General features: G+C 45.2%; 2 protein-coding genes across 3 annotated transcripts in view; both read right to left on the bottom strand.

Annotated features, from left to right (window-relative positions):
• Positions 1-383: 383 nt before the first annotated feature.
• slc35d3 (solute carrier family 35 member D3) lies at positions 384-5,388 on the bottom strand. Its single transcript, XM_078400210.1, has 2 exons — positions 4,953-5,388; positions 384-1,123 (listed from the first exon to the last, which is right to left on the bottom strand). Exons 1-2 carry the CDS (start codon positions 5,386-5,388, stop codon positions 384-386), a joined length of 1,176 nt encoding a protein of 391 aa, XP_078256336.1.
• An 11,041-nt stretch (positions 5,389-16,429) lies between these two features.
• The window catches only part of pex7 (peroxisomal biogenesis factor 7), a 64,733-nt gene continuing 62,805 nt past the window's right edge, over positions 16,430-18,357 (bottom strand). For both annotated transcript variants that reach the window (XM_078400211.1, XM_078400212.1), the window contains one exon: positions 16,430-17,475. In XM_078400211.1, coding sequence (XP_078256337.1) covers positions 17,407-17,475 — 69 coding nt within the window. In that variant the 3' untranslated portion in view covers positions 16,430-17,406. The remainder of the gene's footprint in view (positions 17,476-18,357) is intronic.

Below are 18,357 nucleotides of genomic sequence, written 5' to 3' on the forward strand. Positions count from 1 at the left end.
GTCCTCTCACTAAATGCCAGGGCAGAGGGAGGGGGGAGAGTTGTGTTTCATGTCATCTGTTTGGGCAAGTGTCTCAAAGCTCAAGTGTCTCACAAGGGTCGGGCTGGAATCTTGCCCGGACTGATCTGACCCCCGACGAGTAAGAATCAGCATAACGATGAAGATGTATTAGATGTATATTTCTTCCGAGTCAGATTGCAACACTTTGTGTTGTGTTTACACCTCTGAGAAACCTCACTCAGTGCGGAATCCCGGCCGTGTGCGTGCTTGGCAGCTATTCCGTCAGGGGCTTGAGGCAGGAGCGACTCGTGTGAGCACGGATATCAATGGTCTGTCTTTGGCACTTCACAAAGCAGCGGACAGTGAGGACCCCGATGGTTGATTTACTGGGGGTCCTGAGCTGAAGGGTCCTTTTTGAATACCCGCAAATGTCTTAATAACCTCCAGACGCCGATGTAATCTTCAGTCAGCTGGTTGCGCTGGTGTCCCGGCTCTGGAGTGGGAGCTCCCCCGTTCTCCATGGGCTCTGCCTCGGCATCTCCCTGCAGTTCAAACTCCTGTGGTGGGGCCGCGGTGGGAGATGCAGTCTCTTCCTCCTCGCCCGCTTGGATCAGTCCCTGCAAGTCGTCGTACTTGGCCTGCTGCCTGGTGTCGAAGTACTTGGCCGCGCAGTAGGTGACTGAGCCCACCGTGTTCACCACCACGCCGGCGATGAACAGCGAGGTGGGCTCCACCTCTTTGAAAGCCAGCATGCCCACCGTGATGGTGGCGACGCTCTTCACCACGCCGACGAAGCTGGTGGTGACGGCCGAGTTGATGTAGGTGCAGTGCAGGGTGGTGAAGTTCATCAGGCAGCCGATCAGGATGCAGGAGGCGAAGGTGCAGCCGACCGCAGGGTCCTGCCAGCCCGGGTACGACCAGACGTGGATGACATCCAGGCTGGCGAAGCTACAGAGCAGCAGGACGGGCGAGGCGGTGACGGCGATGGTGTACTGGGCGGTCAGGGGCCCGTGGGAGTGCTCGCCGCTGGTCTTCTGGATCACCACCAGGTACGCACCGTGAACCAGCACCGCCAACACCCCGGTCACGTAGCCGATGGGCTCTCCCGAGAGATCGCCGGCCCCTAGGGGGGAAACGACAGGCTGGTGAGAAGGAGAAAGAAAAAAACCCAACAATGTCTAAGAAACTCCGGCCTTGGACACGTTAGAGGCAGGAAACATGTTCCCAATGTTGGGGGGGAGTCCAGAACAAGGGGCCACAGTTTAAGAATAAGGTGGTAGGCCATTTAGAACTGAGATGAGGAAAAACTTTTTCAGTCAGAGAGTTGTGAATCTGTGGAATTCTCTGCCTCAGAAGGCAGTGGAGGCCAATTCTCTGAATGCATTCAAGAGAGAGCTGGATAGAGCTCTTAAGGATAGCGGAGTCAGGGGGTATGGGGAGAAGGCAGGAACGGGGTACTGATTGAGAATGATCAGCCATGATCACATTGAATGGCGGTGCAGGCTCGAAGGGCCGAATGGCCTCATCCTGCACCTATTGCCTATTGTCTATTGGTGCAGGGAGGAACTGCAGATGCTGGTTCAAACCGAAGACCAGACGCAAAACATTGGAGTAACTCAGCGGGGCAGGCTGGAATTTTTAGATTTCCATCTCTGGAATTTTTAGATTTAGATTTAGATTTAGAGATACAGCGCGGAAACAGGCCCTTCGGCCCACCGAGTCTGCACCGCCCAGCGATCCCCGCACATTAACACTATCCTACACACACTAGGGACAATTTTTACATTTCACCCAGTCAATTAACCTACAAACCTGTACGTCTTTGGAGTGTGGGAGGAAACCAAAGATCTCGGAGAAAACCCACGCAGGTCACGGGGAGAACGTACAAACTCCGTACAGACGGCGCCCGTAGTCAGGATCGAACCTGAGTCTCCGGCGCTGCATTCGCTGTAAGGCTGCAACTCTACCGCTGCGCCACCGTGCCGAAAGGGAATAGGGGAAGAATACGAAACCCTCCTTCTGAAGATGGGTTCCGACCAGAATTGACAATAGACAATAGGTGCAGGAGTAGGCCATTCGGCCCTTCGAGCCAGCACCGCCATTCAATGTGATCATGGCTGATCATTCTCAATCAGTACCCCGTTCCTGTCTTCTCCCCATACCTCCTGACTCCGCTATCATTAATTGCTCTATCTAGCTCTCTCTTGAATGCATTCAGAGAATTGGCCTCCACTGCCTTCTGTGGCAGAGAAATCCACAGATTCACAACTCTCTGACTGAAAAAGTTTGTCCTCATCTCCGTTCTAAATGGCCTACCCCTTATTCTTAAACTGTTAATGGTTCTGGACTCCCCCAACTAACCTGGTTTTGGACTCCCCCAACATTGGCAACATGTTTCCTGCCTCTAACGTTGTCCAACCCCTTAATAATCATACGTTTCGATAAGATCCCCTCTCATCCTTCTAAATCCCAGTGTATACAAGCCTATCCTATTCCTTTTGTGAAGAAGAGTCTAGACTTGAAACGTCTCCTATTTCTTTTCTTCAGAGATGCTGCCTGACCCGCTGAGTTACTCCAGTGTTTTGTGTCTATCCAAATTCTGGCCTTTTGTTCCAACCATCTCCCTATCAACCCCCGCCCTCGCCTGTGTCCACGAACAACCTGCCACGTTGCTCCGCCTCTCCTCTCTCCCGGCTCCCCCCACCCCCCTACAATCAGCCCGAAGAAGGGTCCCGACCCGAAACGTCACCTATCCACGTTCACCAAAGAAGCTGCCTGATCCGCTGAGTTAGTTATTCCAGCGCACTGGTGTCTCACTACGGAACATGCACAGCGAGAATAGACACAAAAATGCTGGAGTAACTCAGCGGGGGCAGGCAGCATCTCTGGAGAAAAGGAACAGGTGACGTTTTGGGTCGGAACCCTACTCTCTCCAGGGTCTGAAGAAGAGTTCCGACCCGAAACGTTGCATGTTCCTTTATCCCCAGAGATGCTGCCTGTCCCACTGAACTACTCCAGCATGCCGTGTCTATCTTCGGTGTAAAACAGCATCTGCAGTTGCTTCCCGCACACGCATGGCGAGGAGTTCGGGAGACACAAGGAACTGCAAATGCTGGAATCTCAAGCACATCACAGTGCAAGAAAAACACAGCGGGTCAGGCAGCATATGTGGAGGGAATGGACTGATGGTGTTCCCGATGTTGTTCCAACCACAGATCCTGCCGGACTCGCCGAGTTCCTTCAACACCTTATTATGTTTTGCGCACTATGTTAGGGTTTAGTAGTAATGAATAAATAAAGAGACAAACTATTCAACCAGTCGAACCAGTAAATTGGGGCCGTTAATCCATTTCAGTTTAATTTATCTAAGTTTACTTTAGAGATATATCATGGAAATTGGCCCTTCGGCCCACCAAGACCAGGCTGACCACGGATCGCCCCTTAATACTTGTCCTATGTTCTCACCCACTCCCAACACACCAGGGGCAATATACGGAGACAATATTAACCTACCCACAAACTCGCGCGTCTCTGGGATGTGAGAGGAAACCGGAGCACCGGGAGGAAGTCCACGCGTTCACAGGGAGAACGTGCAAACTCCACACAGACAGCGGCCGAGGTCAGGAGCGAACCCAGGTTTCTGACGCAGTGAGGCAGCGGCTCGACCCAGCTGCACCACTGTGATAATGAGCGTCAAATGGATAGACATGTAGGAAAATAACTGCAGATGCTGGTACAAATCGAAGGTATTTATTCACAAAATGCTGGAGTAACTCAGCAGGTCAGGCAACATCTCGGCAGAAAAGGAATGGGTGACGTTTCGGGCCGAGACCCTTCTTCAGATGGATGTCAAATGGACAGATGTATCTATATATTATGTAGATTTCTCTCCGTTTTAGTCCTGGATGTCTCTGATTTGACACAGTTGAACTACTTCCTTGGCACGTGTACAGTGAAAAGTTTTTTTTTGGTGCGCGCTATCCAGTCAGCGGAAAACCATTACAATCAAATCGTTCACAGTGTACAGATACAGGAAAAAGAGAATACGTTAATGCGACCAGAGATGCTCTCCGGAGATGTTGCATGGTCCGCTGAGTTACTCCAGCGCTTTCTATCCTTTTCTGCAAACCAGCATCTGATTCTACTAGTTGAATACAAAATGCTGGAGTAACTCAGCTGGTCAGGCAGCATCTCAGGAGAGAAGGAATGGTTGACGTTTCGGGTCGAGACCCTTCTTCAGACTGAATGCATTCAGAAACGTCACCCATTCCTTCTCTCCTGAGATGCTGCCTGACCTGCTGAGTTACTCCAGCATTTTGTGAATAAATACCTTCGATTTGTACCAGCATCTGCAGTTATTTTCTTACACTACCAGTTGAACAATTCGATCTAGTTGATTAGTCTGATTTATTTGATATGTTCCGTTATCCTGGAGTAATGCAAGAATGTCCATCCAAAGTTTTTGGCACAACTCTCGCGATCGCAAATGAATCTCCTCTACCTTTACGCTCACTTTCATGAATAAACTGAACGACACGCGTCTTCTGCAAAGTTAAACGGTGGGCGAGCGGAGAGACACAGAATGATGGAGTAACTCAGCGGGACGGGCAGGCATCTCTGGAGAGAAGGAATGGGTGACGTTTTGGGTCGAGACCCTTCTTCAGACTGAGCGCCAGGGGAGAGGGAGAGAGAGACACACACAGAGATAAGGAAGTGTAAGAGATCAAAAGTGATGCAGATCAAGGCGAATGTAGAATGGACCATTGTTAGCGAGGAGAAGGTGACAACAATGTAATCAGGGGGACAGTCAGGCTGATCGGAGAACTGGGAATGGGGAGGGATGGAGGGAGATGGGGAAAGCAAGGGTTATTTGAAGTTAGAGAAGTCAATATCCATGCCGCTGAGGGTGTTAGCCGGGGAGGGTGGGGTGGGAGTGCCGCGGGGTTACTGACCTGCCAGAGCGGCTCCGCAGGTAGTGAGGAGGACCGCTGCACTGACGCCGATGGAGGGAACGCCATTCTTGAGAAGGAACACTCCGATGATGAGAGTGACGAGAGGCAGGCAGCGCTTGAAGACAACGTACATGGGGAGGCTGAGCCCCCGGAGCGACCACAGGGTCAGGCAAGACTGCAGGGTGGAGAGCAGCGTGACGCTGGCGAAGACCTTGGCCAGGCTCAAGCTGAAAGGCGGCACATCTATCTTGCCCAGTCTCCTGAGGGTCTCCAGGGCCAGCGCCGCCGTGCTGCTAGTCACGCACTGGACTAGAGTCAAAAAGATAAAATCGTACCGAGAAATCAGAATTTTCAGCAGAATGTTCAAGGATCCGGAAAAGACTCCATGGGCAACAGCCACCGAGACCCCCAGACTCCGGCCTTTACAGAGCGGCATGATGCTCCCTCCGGCTGGGAAAACAATTTGGAACAGGGGTCTGTCTCGGCAGTAGTTAGCCTTTGGGTACCGATCGCCACGGACACTGACTGAGCTCTGGTGCCGCCTACCTTCTCCCTGCCTCCATTCATCAACTCAAAGCAGGGGCGGGAGGATTTACCGGACTGGGGTTAAACTGATCAGGGATTGTTGAACACTTTATTAATGACCGCCCATTCAAAAATGCTGCAAAGTCAAATGCGAACGGCCGGAGCTGCTGACGCGTGGAAACCAGAGTTACATGTGCACTTTCCCCCCCACCCATTTACTTAATTAAGTGAGTAGCATTTTTTTTCCTCTGCATTTCTTTTCGTCGCTGCATGGTACGACTAGCGGTGAGTCACTGCCCAGGGGTCGTCAGTCAACTAAATGCAGAAATCATTCACCACTCTTAAAACCCCCGCCCATGAAAAAAAATCTACGCAGAGTTCGACGTTTGGTTGAAATAAAACATAGCTCTAAGTGCACAAGATGTCAGGCGCTGATCAGAATCCAGCCTCTGACAACTGGTTAACATAAATGATTATCCTACATTAGCTGAGTAGATTTTCTCTACGCGAAGGTGTAACACTCTGTTAAACAGGGGTCTGAGCCACATTGACTGGAGGCGCGTTTGGAGCAGATTCTCCTGAAATTGGACATAAGTGCCGCTTATTTCCAACAACTTCTGTATTTTATAACAAAACGTTGAAGTAGTGCAAAGCGCTGTATGTTATAAACTTTCTCCCAAATATGTACATATATGTATAATTGACTTATAGAGCTGATTGAAGGATTTTCTTAGCATCATGTAGAGACATATGTAGGAAGGAACTGCAGATGCTGGTTTACACCGAAGATAGACACAAATGCTGGAGAGTTACTCCAGCATTTTTTGTCTACTATTATGCGGAGAAATCTGGCCAACACCATATCTGACTATATATCACTAGACGAAAAAAAACAAAAGTGAAATGTATACTACACATTAAAGAATGATTTTGCACATGATTGGAATCCAGAAATTACATTATTGGAGTCAAATGACTCTTTACTCAAATTGATTTTTTTTATTTTGGCGACTATCTCTCAGTTCCTTCAAGTGATAACCCATGTTACTACATTTGCTAACCTACCGTCGCAGCTTCTGGATCAACTGGTGAAAGGGGAGATCTGCACTACGAATTCATCATCTGCTCTCATTAGATTTCCATGTTGCTTTCTGACGTGTGCGTTGGACGTTAACCGGGGTGGTAATGTTAATGTTCACTGCCTCTGCCGAGCATTATTTCTTAGCATCATTAATCACTAAGGCAATTTGGCGAGTCTTGCCTCTGCTGATTCTTAAGGAAGGCTATCAAATCATTAGCATTGCGCACCCAGTCTCCATGGCCGCGTCTTCCCCACTTCAAACCACCATCGCTTCTCCTGAGATGCTTTTCAAAATGCCGCAATTTTCAAGCAAATTCCCAAATTTAACCTGAATATTTATTCTGTAACAACGACGTGGTACTCATTAGTGGGTGTAGTACTTATTTGGGGCAGCCCTGAAAACTAGAATTGTTATGGTGCAGAAGACCATTTAACCCATGGAGTCCAAGGGAGAAAATCTCTCAATCCTTTGAGTAAATCTCCATTGCATTTATCGGAGTACAGAAGAAACCTCTTGACTAGTACGAGTGTCAGGTGTTATGGGGAGAGGGCAGGAGAATGGAGCTGAGAGGGAGAGACAGAGCAGCCATGTTTGAATAGCGGAGTAGACTTGAAAGGCCTAAAGGCCCAATTCTGCTCCTATAACTTACGAATTTATGAAACCAGAATTGAAAACAATATGGTATTTTAGTTGTGATCTAATAAGTCGTTTATACAAATTCAATGTAACTTCTCACTTGTAGTCCATTCATTACTTTTATTATTTTATTCTTGTAGTCCATTTGTAGAGGTCTATTTCTGAAACCTCGAATCCCATTTGTTTTGCTAACTGTTATCTCAACATGCCCCATTTTCAAGGAAATGTGTACATAGGAGACATTGGAAACTGTAGATGTTGGAAACCCGAGCAAAACACAAGGTGCTGGAGTAACTCAATGGGTCAGGCAGCATCTGGGGAGGGGATGGACAATAGACAATTTGGACTGGTGTATACACTCACTTCTTGGATCTTCCATATACTAAAACTCTCGTTTGTTTGTTTGTTCCTGAACTACAGCCAAAACGGTACAAAATAGCGCGACAATTTTAGGCCCACCTTACTCACCGTCGTCCCTTTGGTGCGAATGGAAGAAGTTTCATTGAAATCGGTGTTATATTTTTTAAGTTATTCACATTTTAAAGTTTAAATCTATCTAGGGAAGGAGGGGGAGGGAGAGAGGGAGGTGGTGGAGGGAGGATAAGGGGGGTTGAGGGGGATGGAGTGGGGGGTGAGGGGAAGGGGTGAGGGGGGTGTAGGGAGGGGGAGGAGGAGGAGTGGAGGGGAGGAGGGAGGGGCAGGAGGGGGAGGGGAGGATGGGGGAGGAGGGGGAGAGGGAGGAGACGGTGCTGCACCAATGCAGGAGAGGTTTGGGCCCAACGGGTCCACTTGGTCTAGTGTCCTTTAAAACTGTTCTATCTGTATACTCTCATTTTGTTTTCTGCCGAAGTGTTTCGCATCTGCAACCAGCCTGTTGTTGCTGTTAGGCTGTGTTATCTTGCAATAATCCAATAGAACATTTCTATTGAGTTTTATTTCTTGATGCATGTTGCACCTTGTCACAGGCTAGATGAAGGCTACAATGCAACAGGGCGGATTGCATGCTCTACCGGGGCAGCTGAAACAGGAATGAGACAACCTTTTGATGAAGATACTATCTCACACTGGGAACACTCAAGTAGCATCGGTGGAGAAACAGAATTAGTTACAGACCAATGATCCTTCGTTGGAACCTTTCTGATAAAAAGATCGTCAAACAGAACCATTCATCATCTCTCTGCACAGCTGCTGTTTGGCCTGCTGAGGATTGTTCAGCATCACCCTGTTTTACAGCAATTGTCTTTTCAGCTGGTTCATTACCCAGTTTCTAAAAATGTTAATATTACTCGAGTCCACCATGTCTTACTTAGTTTAGTTTAGAACATAGAACATTACAGCACAAGAACAGGCCTTTCGGCCCACAATGTCTGTGCTGAACATGATGCCAAGACTAACTCTTATCCACCTGCACATAATCTATATCCCTCCATTCCTTGTATATCTATGTGTCGATTCAAAAGTCTCTTAAATGCCATTATTGTAGCTGTCTCCACAACCACCCCTGACATCACATTCCAGGGACTCAATACCCTCTGTGTAAAAAAATTACCCCGTTCAGCTCCTTTAAACTTTGCCCCTCTCACCTTAAAGCTATGCCCTCTATTATTTGATTTTTACATCCAAGGAAAAAAGTTCTGACTGGCACCCCTATCTATGCCTCATAATTTTATATATTTCTATCAGGTCTCTCCACAACCTCCAGCCTTTCCAGAGAAAACAACCCAATTCTGTCCAAACTCTTCCTGTAGCTAATACTCACGATCTAGGCATCATTCTCGTAAACCTCCTCTGTACCCTTTCCAAAACCTCCACATCCTCTCCGTAATGGGGTGACCAGAACTGCACGCAAGACTCCAAATCCAGCCCAATCAAAGTCCTATAAAGCTGCATCACTACTTCCTGACTCTTGTACTCAATGCCATTCTATAGGTCTTCTTTACCACTCTATCTACTTGCCCTTGCACTTTCAAGGAGTTATGCACTTGGACCCCAAGATCCCTCTGTACATCAATGCAGTTAAGGGTCATGCCATTAATTGCATCTTTTCCCTTTAAAATTTGATCTCCCAAAGTGTCACATCTCACTTGTTCAGATTAAACTCCATCTGCCATTTCTCTGCCCATTTCTGTAGCGGATCTATATCCTGCTGCACAGCTTGAAAGCCTTCCTCACAGTCCGTGACCCCAGAAATATTGGTGTCATTTACAAACTTACTAACCAACCCATCATTAAAAAATACCACAAAGAGCAGAGGTACTAGCACAGATCCCCACGCAACGTCACTGTTTACAAACCGTCACTTTTGAGGCATTCTTCAAGGAATTTTGTACACATTAATATGCAACATGAGTAAAACTCAAAAACGTTTATATTTAATATTTTGAAGTTTTATCTTTAATCACCAGGCGACAGAGGGTGATAGTAGAGGTTTGCTGTTACAATTGGATTTTATTTAGAGATACAGTGCTGAAACAGGCCCTTCGGCCCATCGAGTCCGTGCCATCCAGCGATCCCTGCATAATAACACTATCCCAGGGACAATTTTTACATTTACCAAGCCAATTTACCTACATACCTGTACGTCTTTGAAGTGTGGGAGGAAACCAAAGATCTCGGGAAAAAACCCACGCGGTCACAGGGAGAACATACAAACTCAATACTGACGGCACCCATAGTTGGGATCAAACCCGGGTCTCCGGCGCTGCAAGCAATGTAAGGCAGCAACTCTATCTCTGTACCACCGTGGCTAGTGACGTCCCACAAGGATGGGTGCTGAGGCCATTGCTGTTTGTAATATATATGGATGACTGGAACATGGGTGGCAAGGTTAGTAAGTTTTTGGGTGACGGAAAGGTTGGTAGTATTGGTGATGGTGTGGATGGTCTTAGTGCTGCAGAAAAATATCAATGCGTTGGTGAAATGGGTTGAAAATGGAAGATGCAGTTTAATTGAGTCAAATGTGAGATTACATATTTTGGGAGCACAATGAGGCTAGGACATGCACCATGAACAGTAAGGTTTTAGTGAGAAATTCAGAAGTGAGGGACCTTGGAGTGCAAGTCTATAGATCTTTGAAGAAGGCAACATGGATTAATAACGTGAATAGGAAGACATACGGGATACTGGCCTTCATGGGTGGGGTCAATCATAGGCAGATCATGCTCCAACTTTATAAAATCTTGACAATAGACAATAGACAATAGACAATAGACAATATGTGCAGGAGTAGGCCATTCAGCCCTTCGAGCCAGCACCGCCATTCAATGCGATCATGGCTGATCACTCTCAATCAGTACCCCGTTCCTGCCTTCTCCCCATACCCCCTCACTCCGCTATCCTTAAGAGCTCTATCCAGCTCTCTCTTCAAAGCATCCAACGAACTGGCCTCCACTGCCTTCTGAGGCAGAGAATTCCACACCTTCACCACCCTCTGACTGAAAAAGTTCTTCCTCATCTCCGTTCTAAATGGCCTACCCCTTATTCTTAAACTGTGGCCCCTTGTTCTGGACTCCCCCAACATTGGGAACATGTTATCTGCCTCTAATGTGTCCAATCCCCTAATTATCTTATATGTTTCAATAAGATCCCCCCTCATCCTTCTAAATTCCAGTGTATACAAGCCCAATCGCTCCAGCCTTTCAACATACGACAGTCCCGCCATTCCGGGAATTGACCTAGTGAACCTACGCTGCACGCCCTCCATAGCAAGAATATCCTTCCTCAAATTTGGAGACCAAAACTGCACACAGTACTCCAGGTGCGGTCTCACCAGGGCCCGGTACAACTGTAGAAGGACCTCTTTGCTCCTATACTCAACTCCTCTTGTTACGAAGGCCAACATCCCATTGGCTTTCTTCACTGCCTGCTGTACCTGCATGCTTCCTTTCATTGACTGATGCACTAGGACACCCAGATCTCGTTGAACTCCCCCTCCTCCTAACTTGACACCATTCAGATAATAATCTGCCTTTCTATTCTTACTTCCAAAGTGAATAACCTCACACTTATCTACATTAAACTGCATCTGCCATGTATCCGCCCACTCACACAACCTGTCCAAGTCACCCTGCAGCCTTATTGCATCTTCCTCACAATTCACACTACCCCCCAACTTAGTATCATCTGCAAATTTGCTAATGGTACTTTTATTCCCTTCGTCTAAGTCATTAATGTATATCGTAAATAGCTGGGGTCCCAGCACCGAACCTTGCGGTACCCCACTGGTCACTGCCTGCCATTCCGAAAGGGACCCATTTATCCCCACTCTTTGCTTTCTGTCTGTCAACCAATTTTCTATCCATGTCAGTACCCTACCCCCAATACCATGTGCCCTAATTTTGCCCACTAATCTCCTATGTGGGACCTTGTCGAAGGCTTTCTGAAAGTCGAGGTACACCACATCCACTGACTCTCCCTTGTCAATTTTCCTAGTTACATCCTCAAAAAATTCCAGTAGATTTGTCAAGCATGATTTCCCCTTCGTAAATCCATGCTGACTCGGAATGATCCCGTTACTGCTATCCAAATGCTCAGCAATTTCGTCTTTTATAATTGACTCCAGCATCTTCCCCACCACTGATGTCAGACTAACTGGTCTATAATTACCCGTTTTCTCTCTCCCTCCTTTCTTAAAAAGTGGGATAACATTTGCTATCCTCCAATCCACAGGAACTGATCCTGAATCTATAGAACATTGAAAAATGATCTCCAATGCTTCCACTATTTCTAGAGCCACCTCCTTAAGTACTCTGGGATGCAGACCATCAGGCCCTGGGGATTTATCAGCCTTCAGTCCCATCAGTCTACCCAAAACCATTTCCTGCCTAATGTGGATTTCCTTCAGTTCCTCCATCACCCTAGGTTCTCCGGCCCCTAGAACATTTGGGAGATTGTGTGTATCTTCCTCAGTGAAGACAGATCCAAAGTAACGGTTTAACTCGTCTGCCATTTCTTTGTTCCCCATAATAAATTCCCCTGCTTCTGTCTTCAAGGGACCCACATTTGCCTTGACTATTTTTTTCCTCTTCACGTACCTAAAAAAACTTTTGCTATCCTCCTTTATATTATTGGCTAGTTTACCCTCGTACCTCATCTTTTCTCCCCGTATTGCCTTTTTAGTTAACTTTTGTTGCTCTTTAAAAGAGTCCCAATCCTCTGTCTTCCCACTCTTCTTTGCTATGTTATACTTCCTCTCCTTAATTTTTATGCTGTCCCTGACTTCCCTTGTCAGCCACAGGTGTCTCTTACTCCCCTTAGAGTCTTTCCACCTCTTTGGAATAAATTGATCCTGCAACCTCTGCATTTTTCCCAGGAATACCTGCATTGCTGTTCTACCGTCTTCCCTGCTAGGGCCTCCTTCCAGTCAATTTTGGCCAGCTCCTGCCTCATGCCTCTGTAATCCCCTTTGCTATACTGTAATACCGACACTTCCGATTTTCCCTTCTGCCTTTCCATTTGCAGAGTAAAACTTATCATGTTGTGATCACTGCCTCCTATGGCTCTTTTACCTCTAGTCCCCTTATCAGGATCATTACACAACACTAAATCCAGAATTGCCTTCTCCCTGGTAGGCTCCAGTACAAGCTGTTCTAAGAATCCATCTCGAAGGCACTCTACAAACTCTCTTTCCTGGGGTCCATTTCCAACCTGATTTTCCCAGTCTACCTGCATGTTGAAATCTCCCATAACCACCGTAGCATTACATTTTTGACACGCCAATTTTATCTCCTGATTCAACTTGCACCCTATGTCGAGGCTACTGTTTGGGGACCTATAGATAACTCCCATTAGGGTCTTTTTACCCTTACAATTTCTCATTTCTATCCATACTGATTCAACATCTCCTGATTCTATGTCACCCCTTGCAAGGGAATGAATATCATTCCTTACCATCAGAGCAACCCCACCCCCTCTGCCCACCTGTCTGTCTTTTCTATACGTTGTGTACCCCTGAATATTCAGTTCCCAGCCCTGGTCCTCTTGTAGCCATGTCTCAGTGATCCCTACAACATCATACTTGCCCATGACTAACTGAGCCTCAAGCTCATCCACTTTATTTTTTATACTACGCGCATTTAAGTACAACACTTTAACTTCTGTATTTACCTCCCCTCTCACATCGTTCACAATTGGCCCTGCCCTGAGCTGGAGTATTGCATTTAGTTCTTGTCAGTAAGGCACTGGAAGGGTGTGATAGTGCTGGAGAGGGTGCAGAGGAGATTCATCAGCATGTTGCCTGGGTTGGAGCACATCAATTATGAGGAGACACCAGGGAAACCAGGTCTATTCTCCGTGACTGGAGGAGGTTAAGAGGAGACATGTATAAAATTGCAAAGGGTATAGACAAGTATACTCCAAGCAACTTTTCCCCAAATCAGAGGTAGCTAAAATAGGGAACATAGGTTTAGTGGGGAGATATAGAGACCTTCTACACCATGACAGTGGCAAGTGCCAATAATGCACTGTCTGGGAGAATGGTTGGAGCTGGATGACTAATATTTAAGAAGGTTTAAGTCCAAGTGCTAGGCAATGAGACTAAAGTGGGGGGGGGGGGGGGTTTAGCCACTAGTCAGCGTGGATGAGCTGGGCTGAATGGCTTGATTTCATACTGAACAATTCCAAGATGATATGAATTACAATCAATCTATTCATTGCAATAGATTTAACATCTGTTTCTTCACTCATTGTTACAATTATACGTCACCGTTCTTCAGTTACTTTAGTCGCATCAACTGTCATGTTTTAATTTACAAATGTACAGTATATTCACCTTTGACCAGTCCTTCCAAGGAGGATAGTTCTGCCCTCCACCATGCACTGACGTGAAACCTGCTGGAATCAAGTCTCCTTCTGCATCAAACTTCCTCCAGAAACTGCCCCTCAATGGTCAGATCCTCCTTCTATCAACCTGTTACAGCACAGTAGAGGAATTGAGAACCAGAGGACATAGGTTTAAGGTGAGGGAGAAACGATTTAATAGGAACTTGAGGGATAACTTTTTCCACACAAAGGATGGTGGGTGTATGGAACGAGCTGCCGGAGGAGGTAGTTGAGGCAGGTCCTATCGCAACGTTTAAGAAACATTTAGACAGGTACATGGATAGGACAGGTTTAAAGGGATATGGGCCAAACGGAGGCAGGTGGGATGAGTGTAGATGGGACACATTGGCCGGTGTGGGCAAGTTGGGCCGAAGGGCCTGTTTCCACACTGTAAGGCTCTATGACACAGGAGGCTAGTTGACCCGTTAATCTGTTATTGGCTTACTGGAAAATCTGCAACCACAATCTGTTCAATCCTATTCTCCAGCACCACAATTATTTATCACCCTAGTACCTGTCCTATTCCCTCACATTGCCCTGGTTCTTTTACCAAGTTTGTGCCCACATTTTCTTGATCCTTCCAGCACCTTGTGCAGACCCTCCACGATTTTAAACACCTCAATGAAATTAAAATATAAATTTAGTTCAGTGAGCTTGCTCTAACATCCTACACTAATAACAATTTCACAATCCTGACTGGAATCCCCTTCGCACGTCTAAAATAAAACAAGCTCAAAATGCAAGTTATAGGGAGCACATTACCTGACCTTGATCATATATCTATTGTGTTTTCGCCTTTGCAATTAATATTCAAAGCTGCTGTGATTATTCCGAATTCATGTTCTGTTATTCAAATCCATCCTTTTATTACAATGGTACATGCCAAATCTTGGAATAGCTGATAAACGCAGCTTTACTGGAATGATTCTATTATAGCGAGTTTCGATGTAATTATCTTTAGATCAGTGTTCTTAATTGTCCAGGATAGAAAAGATTACGGTCTCTACTGACAAAGAATTGTCATCCAAGTTAATGTTTGGTGAACATGCAGTTCAATTGGGACTACTTCCTGCATGAAACGGTCGAGCTCTTCTAATGGTTCATTTCCATTGCAACCTAAAACAACCCCAAATGGACAGGCTAAGGAACAGGTGCAGGATGTAAAAGACATAGGGCAACAGTGGCACAGCGAGTAGAACTGCTCTCTTAGAGTACCAGGGACCCAGGTTCAATTCTGACCGGGTGCTGTCTGTGTGGAGCTTGTATGTTTTCCCTGTGACCGTGTGGGTTTCCCCCGGGTGCTCCAGCTACTTCCCACATCCCAAAGACGTGCGGGTTTGTATGTTAATCGGCATCTGTAAATTGCCCTTTGTGGGCAGGGAATGGATGAGAAAGTGGGATAACAAAGAACCATTGTCAATGGTCTGCGTTGACTAGGCGGGCTGAAGGGCCCGTTTCCATGCTGTATTTCTCAAAGGTTAAAAAAAGGACTGCAAGAAAGGCTGTTTGCTTAGTTAGCACAGAAGGTCACGGGTAGAAATGTGACTACCAATAATAAGCCTGTTGAGTACAGGTGATCTTTGGAGGGACATGACCATGATTGATTGGAGGTACGTGAAAATGAGTGATTGGATGATCAAAGGATTGTTTAGTTTTGATAGATACTCATCAGGAAATGGGGATTCATCTTGGATTGCTCAAATAACTGCTGATGTATGTTGTGTAATCTTAGAATTGGATGATACAGGCCACATGTAATGATGCTTGGGGTATTTTTAGTTCATCCTGGAACTCAGTGTATGGGTGATTTCTACTATATTTTCTTACGCACAGAAGGGTGTCATTTGGCCCATCAAGTCTCTGCTGGATCTCAGACCACTCCTATTTGACCACTCGTACCTCCACCACCACTTATTTCCCTGCATCCAATTCTCCCAAATGCCCATCGACACACCCAATTCTCCTGCCACCCGCCTCCACAGGGACAAATTGGAACGTGGGAGGAAATGGGAATAGCCAAGGAAAGCCCCAAAGAGCACCCTGAGTCTGGATCGAACGTGGGTCACTGCAGCTGTCTGATAGCACCTCTGTGCCACCCCAGTGCATATTTCTAAATAAACTAAGAAAGCTTGAATTTTGACTGGATTCTGTGGGGTGCGGAGGATGGCCAGACCTTAAGCAATTTGTGGGACAAAAGCTAAGAATCTGAGAGATAGATAAACTGAGATGCTATTTAAATGCAAAATCTAGCTCCATGCTGCTTCCTTTGGCTATCTTTATAATTACACCTTAGAATTGTCTCAATGTATTTTCCATTTTGAAGACACTTTATAAATGTGAACTGTTGTTTCTAATAATTAGAAAAACAAAGACAAGTTAGTCTGAAAATGTGAATCACTTTGATTGTTATTAACATATATACACTTCACGTCAGTGTTAACCATGACAACATCTGTAAATGGAACTGGACAGGACAAAATCATTTCTGAATAACAAAAAGTTCTTGTTTCAGCAAGAGTTCAAATTAAGATTTTTTTTTTCTCCATTCAATCGTAATGGAAAAAGTGTTGACAAAATCCCAGATCATAACAATTCCAAATCAATTTCTATTGAACATTAGACAAAGTGCTTGAGGAACTCAGCAGGTCAGGCAGCATCTGTGGAGGTATGGACAGACGACATTTCAGGTCTGGAACCTTCTTCAGACTGAGGCAGATGATGTTTTGGGTCGGGACCTTTCTTCAAACTGAGCAGATTCTTGTGTCCCCGTTTTCTATTAAAGTTCATCTTGATTGCAACCCCACCTCCCTCCATGCATGAAGGCCTGAAAGGAATCTGGTCACAGTAATCTTAAGGCAGTGTGTTATCTTCACCGTCTGGGTCAAGTCCCAAAGAACCAAGAATAACATTTTTACTCTTGGTTGACCCAAGCATCAGGGTGAAATATACAAATTGAAGTACAAAATAGATGTTCAGATTTCCATATACTTTCAAAAACTTTGCAATGGCTGGTCACTATTAAATTCACACAAGAAATAAATAGATTAACTAACAATATTGAATTTCATCCACCATTTTCTCAAATACTCTGCAAGATGGGCAGATAAAATGGAAAATTGTCGATCACATTTCTTAATCCTTAGAGTAATTTAAATTACAAGGTATTAAAATGCAAGAAAAAATATATTTCTTCAAAGTGCTAATCAGCACATGCCCGAGACATCAAACTGTACATTTAGCTGAATATATATTATATTGCTTTAGAACTTTTCAAATTCACTAAATAGCTCATGCCCTCTATGAGTTTCAAACAACTGCATACAAAGAAATACATCAAACAGTACTTTTGGGAAACAGAACATGATATACTAAATTGCCCAGTGATGCCAAATTTAATGATCAACGGAGAGGCAAGATGGAATATAGATCTTCACGGTCTCATCCCACGCACAATCAGCAACCTGCAAGTGCGAGAGAACTCCCAGTTAGATGTCTTTCTGAGCGTTACCAATCTAAGAATGGTCAATAAGAGAACAAATCAAACTACGATGATGGCAACAACAAACTGAAATTTGGGATGGTATCATGTCCAGTTGGAGTTGTTAATAAGTAAAACTGAAAATAGACTTTGGAAAAAAAATAGACAAAATTAGTCAACCAGCTCAGTTCCTTATGAATCTGATTACCAAGAGCTCGACTGGATTAGCACATTAGCAGCAAATATCACAAACACTGATTTCATAATGATTTATATCCTTTCACTTACAAACAAAAGGATGCATCCAACTGACTTTAAAATAAAAGGTAATCTGAAGCAATGAAAACAGTTGTGAATGAGAGGGGTTAATATGGTTGAGCAAGCCTTTGATCACATTAAACCCAGCCATGTTACCTGCCTGATATATACATATGTTGATTGCAATCAATATTTTGCTTGCTTACTACCCAAGGTGAGGGAGAGAGGACAAATAAGAGTAAAACAAATACTGTTCCACGTATCCCATATAAAGACGAGACGCAGCTTGAGCCTAAACGTGTTCCATGAGTGACATGTTAAACGAACATTGCATAATTAAAGATAAACTTTAATTGCAAGTTCATCTTTAATTATATGAACTTATAATTAAAGTTCATCTTTATCTCACGTAAAAATTTTCATTGAACACAATGTCCATCTGTACATTTTCATTTGAGGGATCCTTTGAATTGGAGGCCTTTAGTCCATTTATTAGCATCCATCAGTGTACAGGCATTATGAAGCATCTAACAATCTGCAAGTTAACACTTCTTGAAACCTGAACGTTCACTCATCCCAATCTAATCTTTAATTCGGACATTAATAG

Source organism: Rhinoraja longicauda, chromosome 5 (genome assembly GCF_053455715.1).
Source record: "Rhinoraja longicauda isolate Sanriku21f chromosome 5, sRhiLon1.1, whole genome shotgun sequence".
Lineage (NCBI taxonomy): Eukaryota > Metazoa > Chordata > Chondrichthyes > Rajiformes > Arhynchobatidae > Rhinoraja > Rhinoraja longicauda.

Coding starts and splice junctions, on each gene's coding strand:
- slc35d3 (XM_078400210.1), bottom strand. CDS start 5,388: ATGCCGCTCTGTAAAGGCCGGAGTCTGGGGGTCTCGGTGGCTGTTGCC. Junction 1,124..4,952: donor CTGCGGAGCCGCTCTGGCAG/GTCAGTAACCCC, acceptor TTTCCCCCCTAG/GGGCCGGCGATCTCTCGGGA.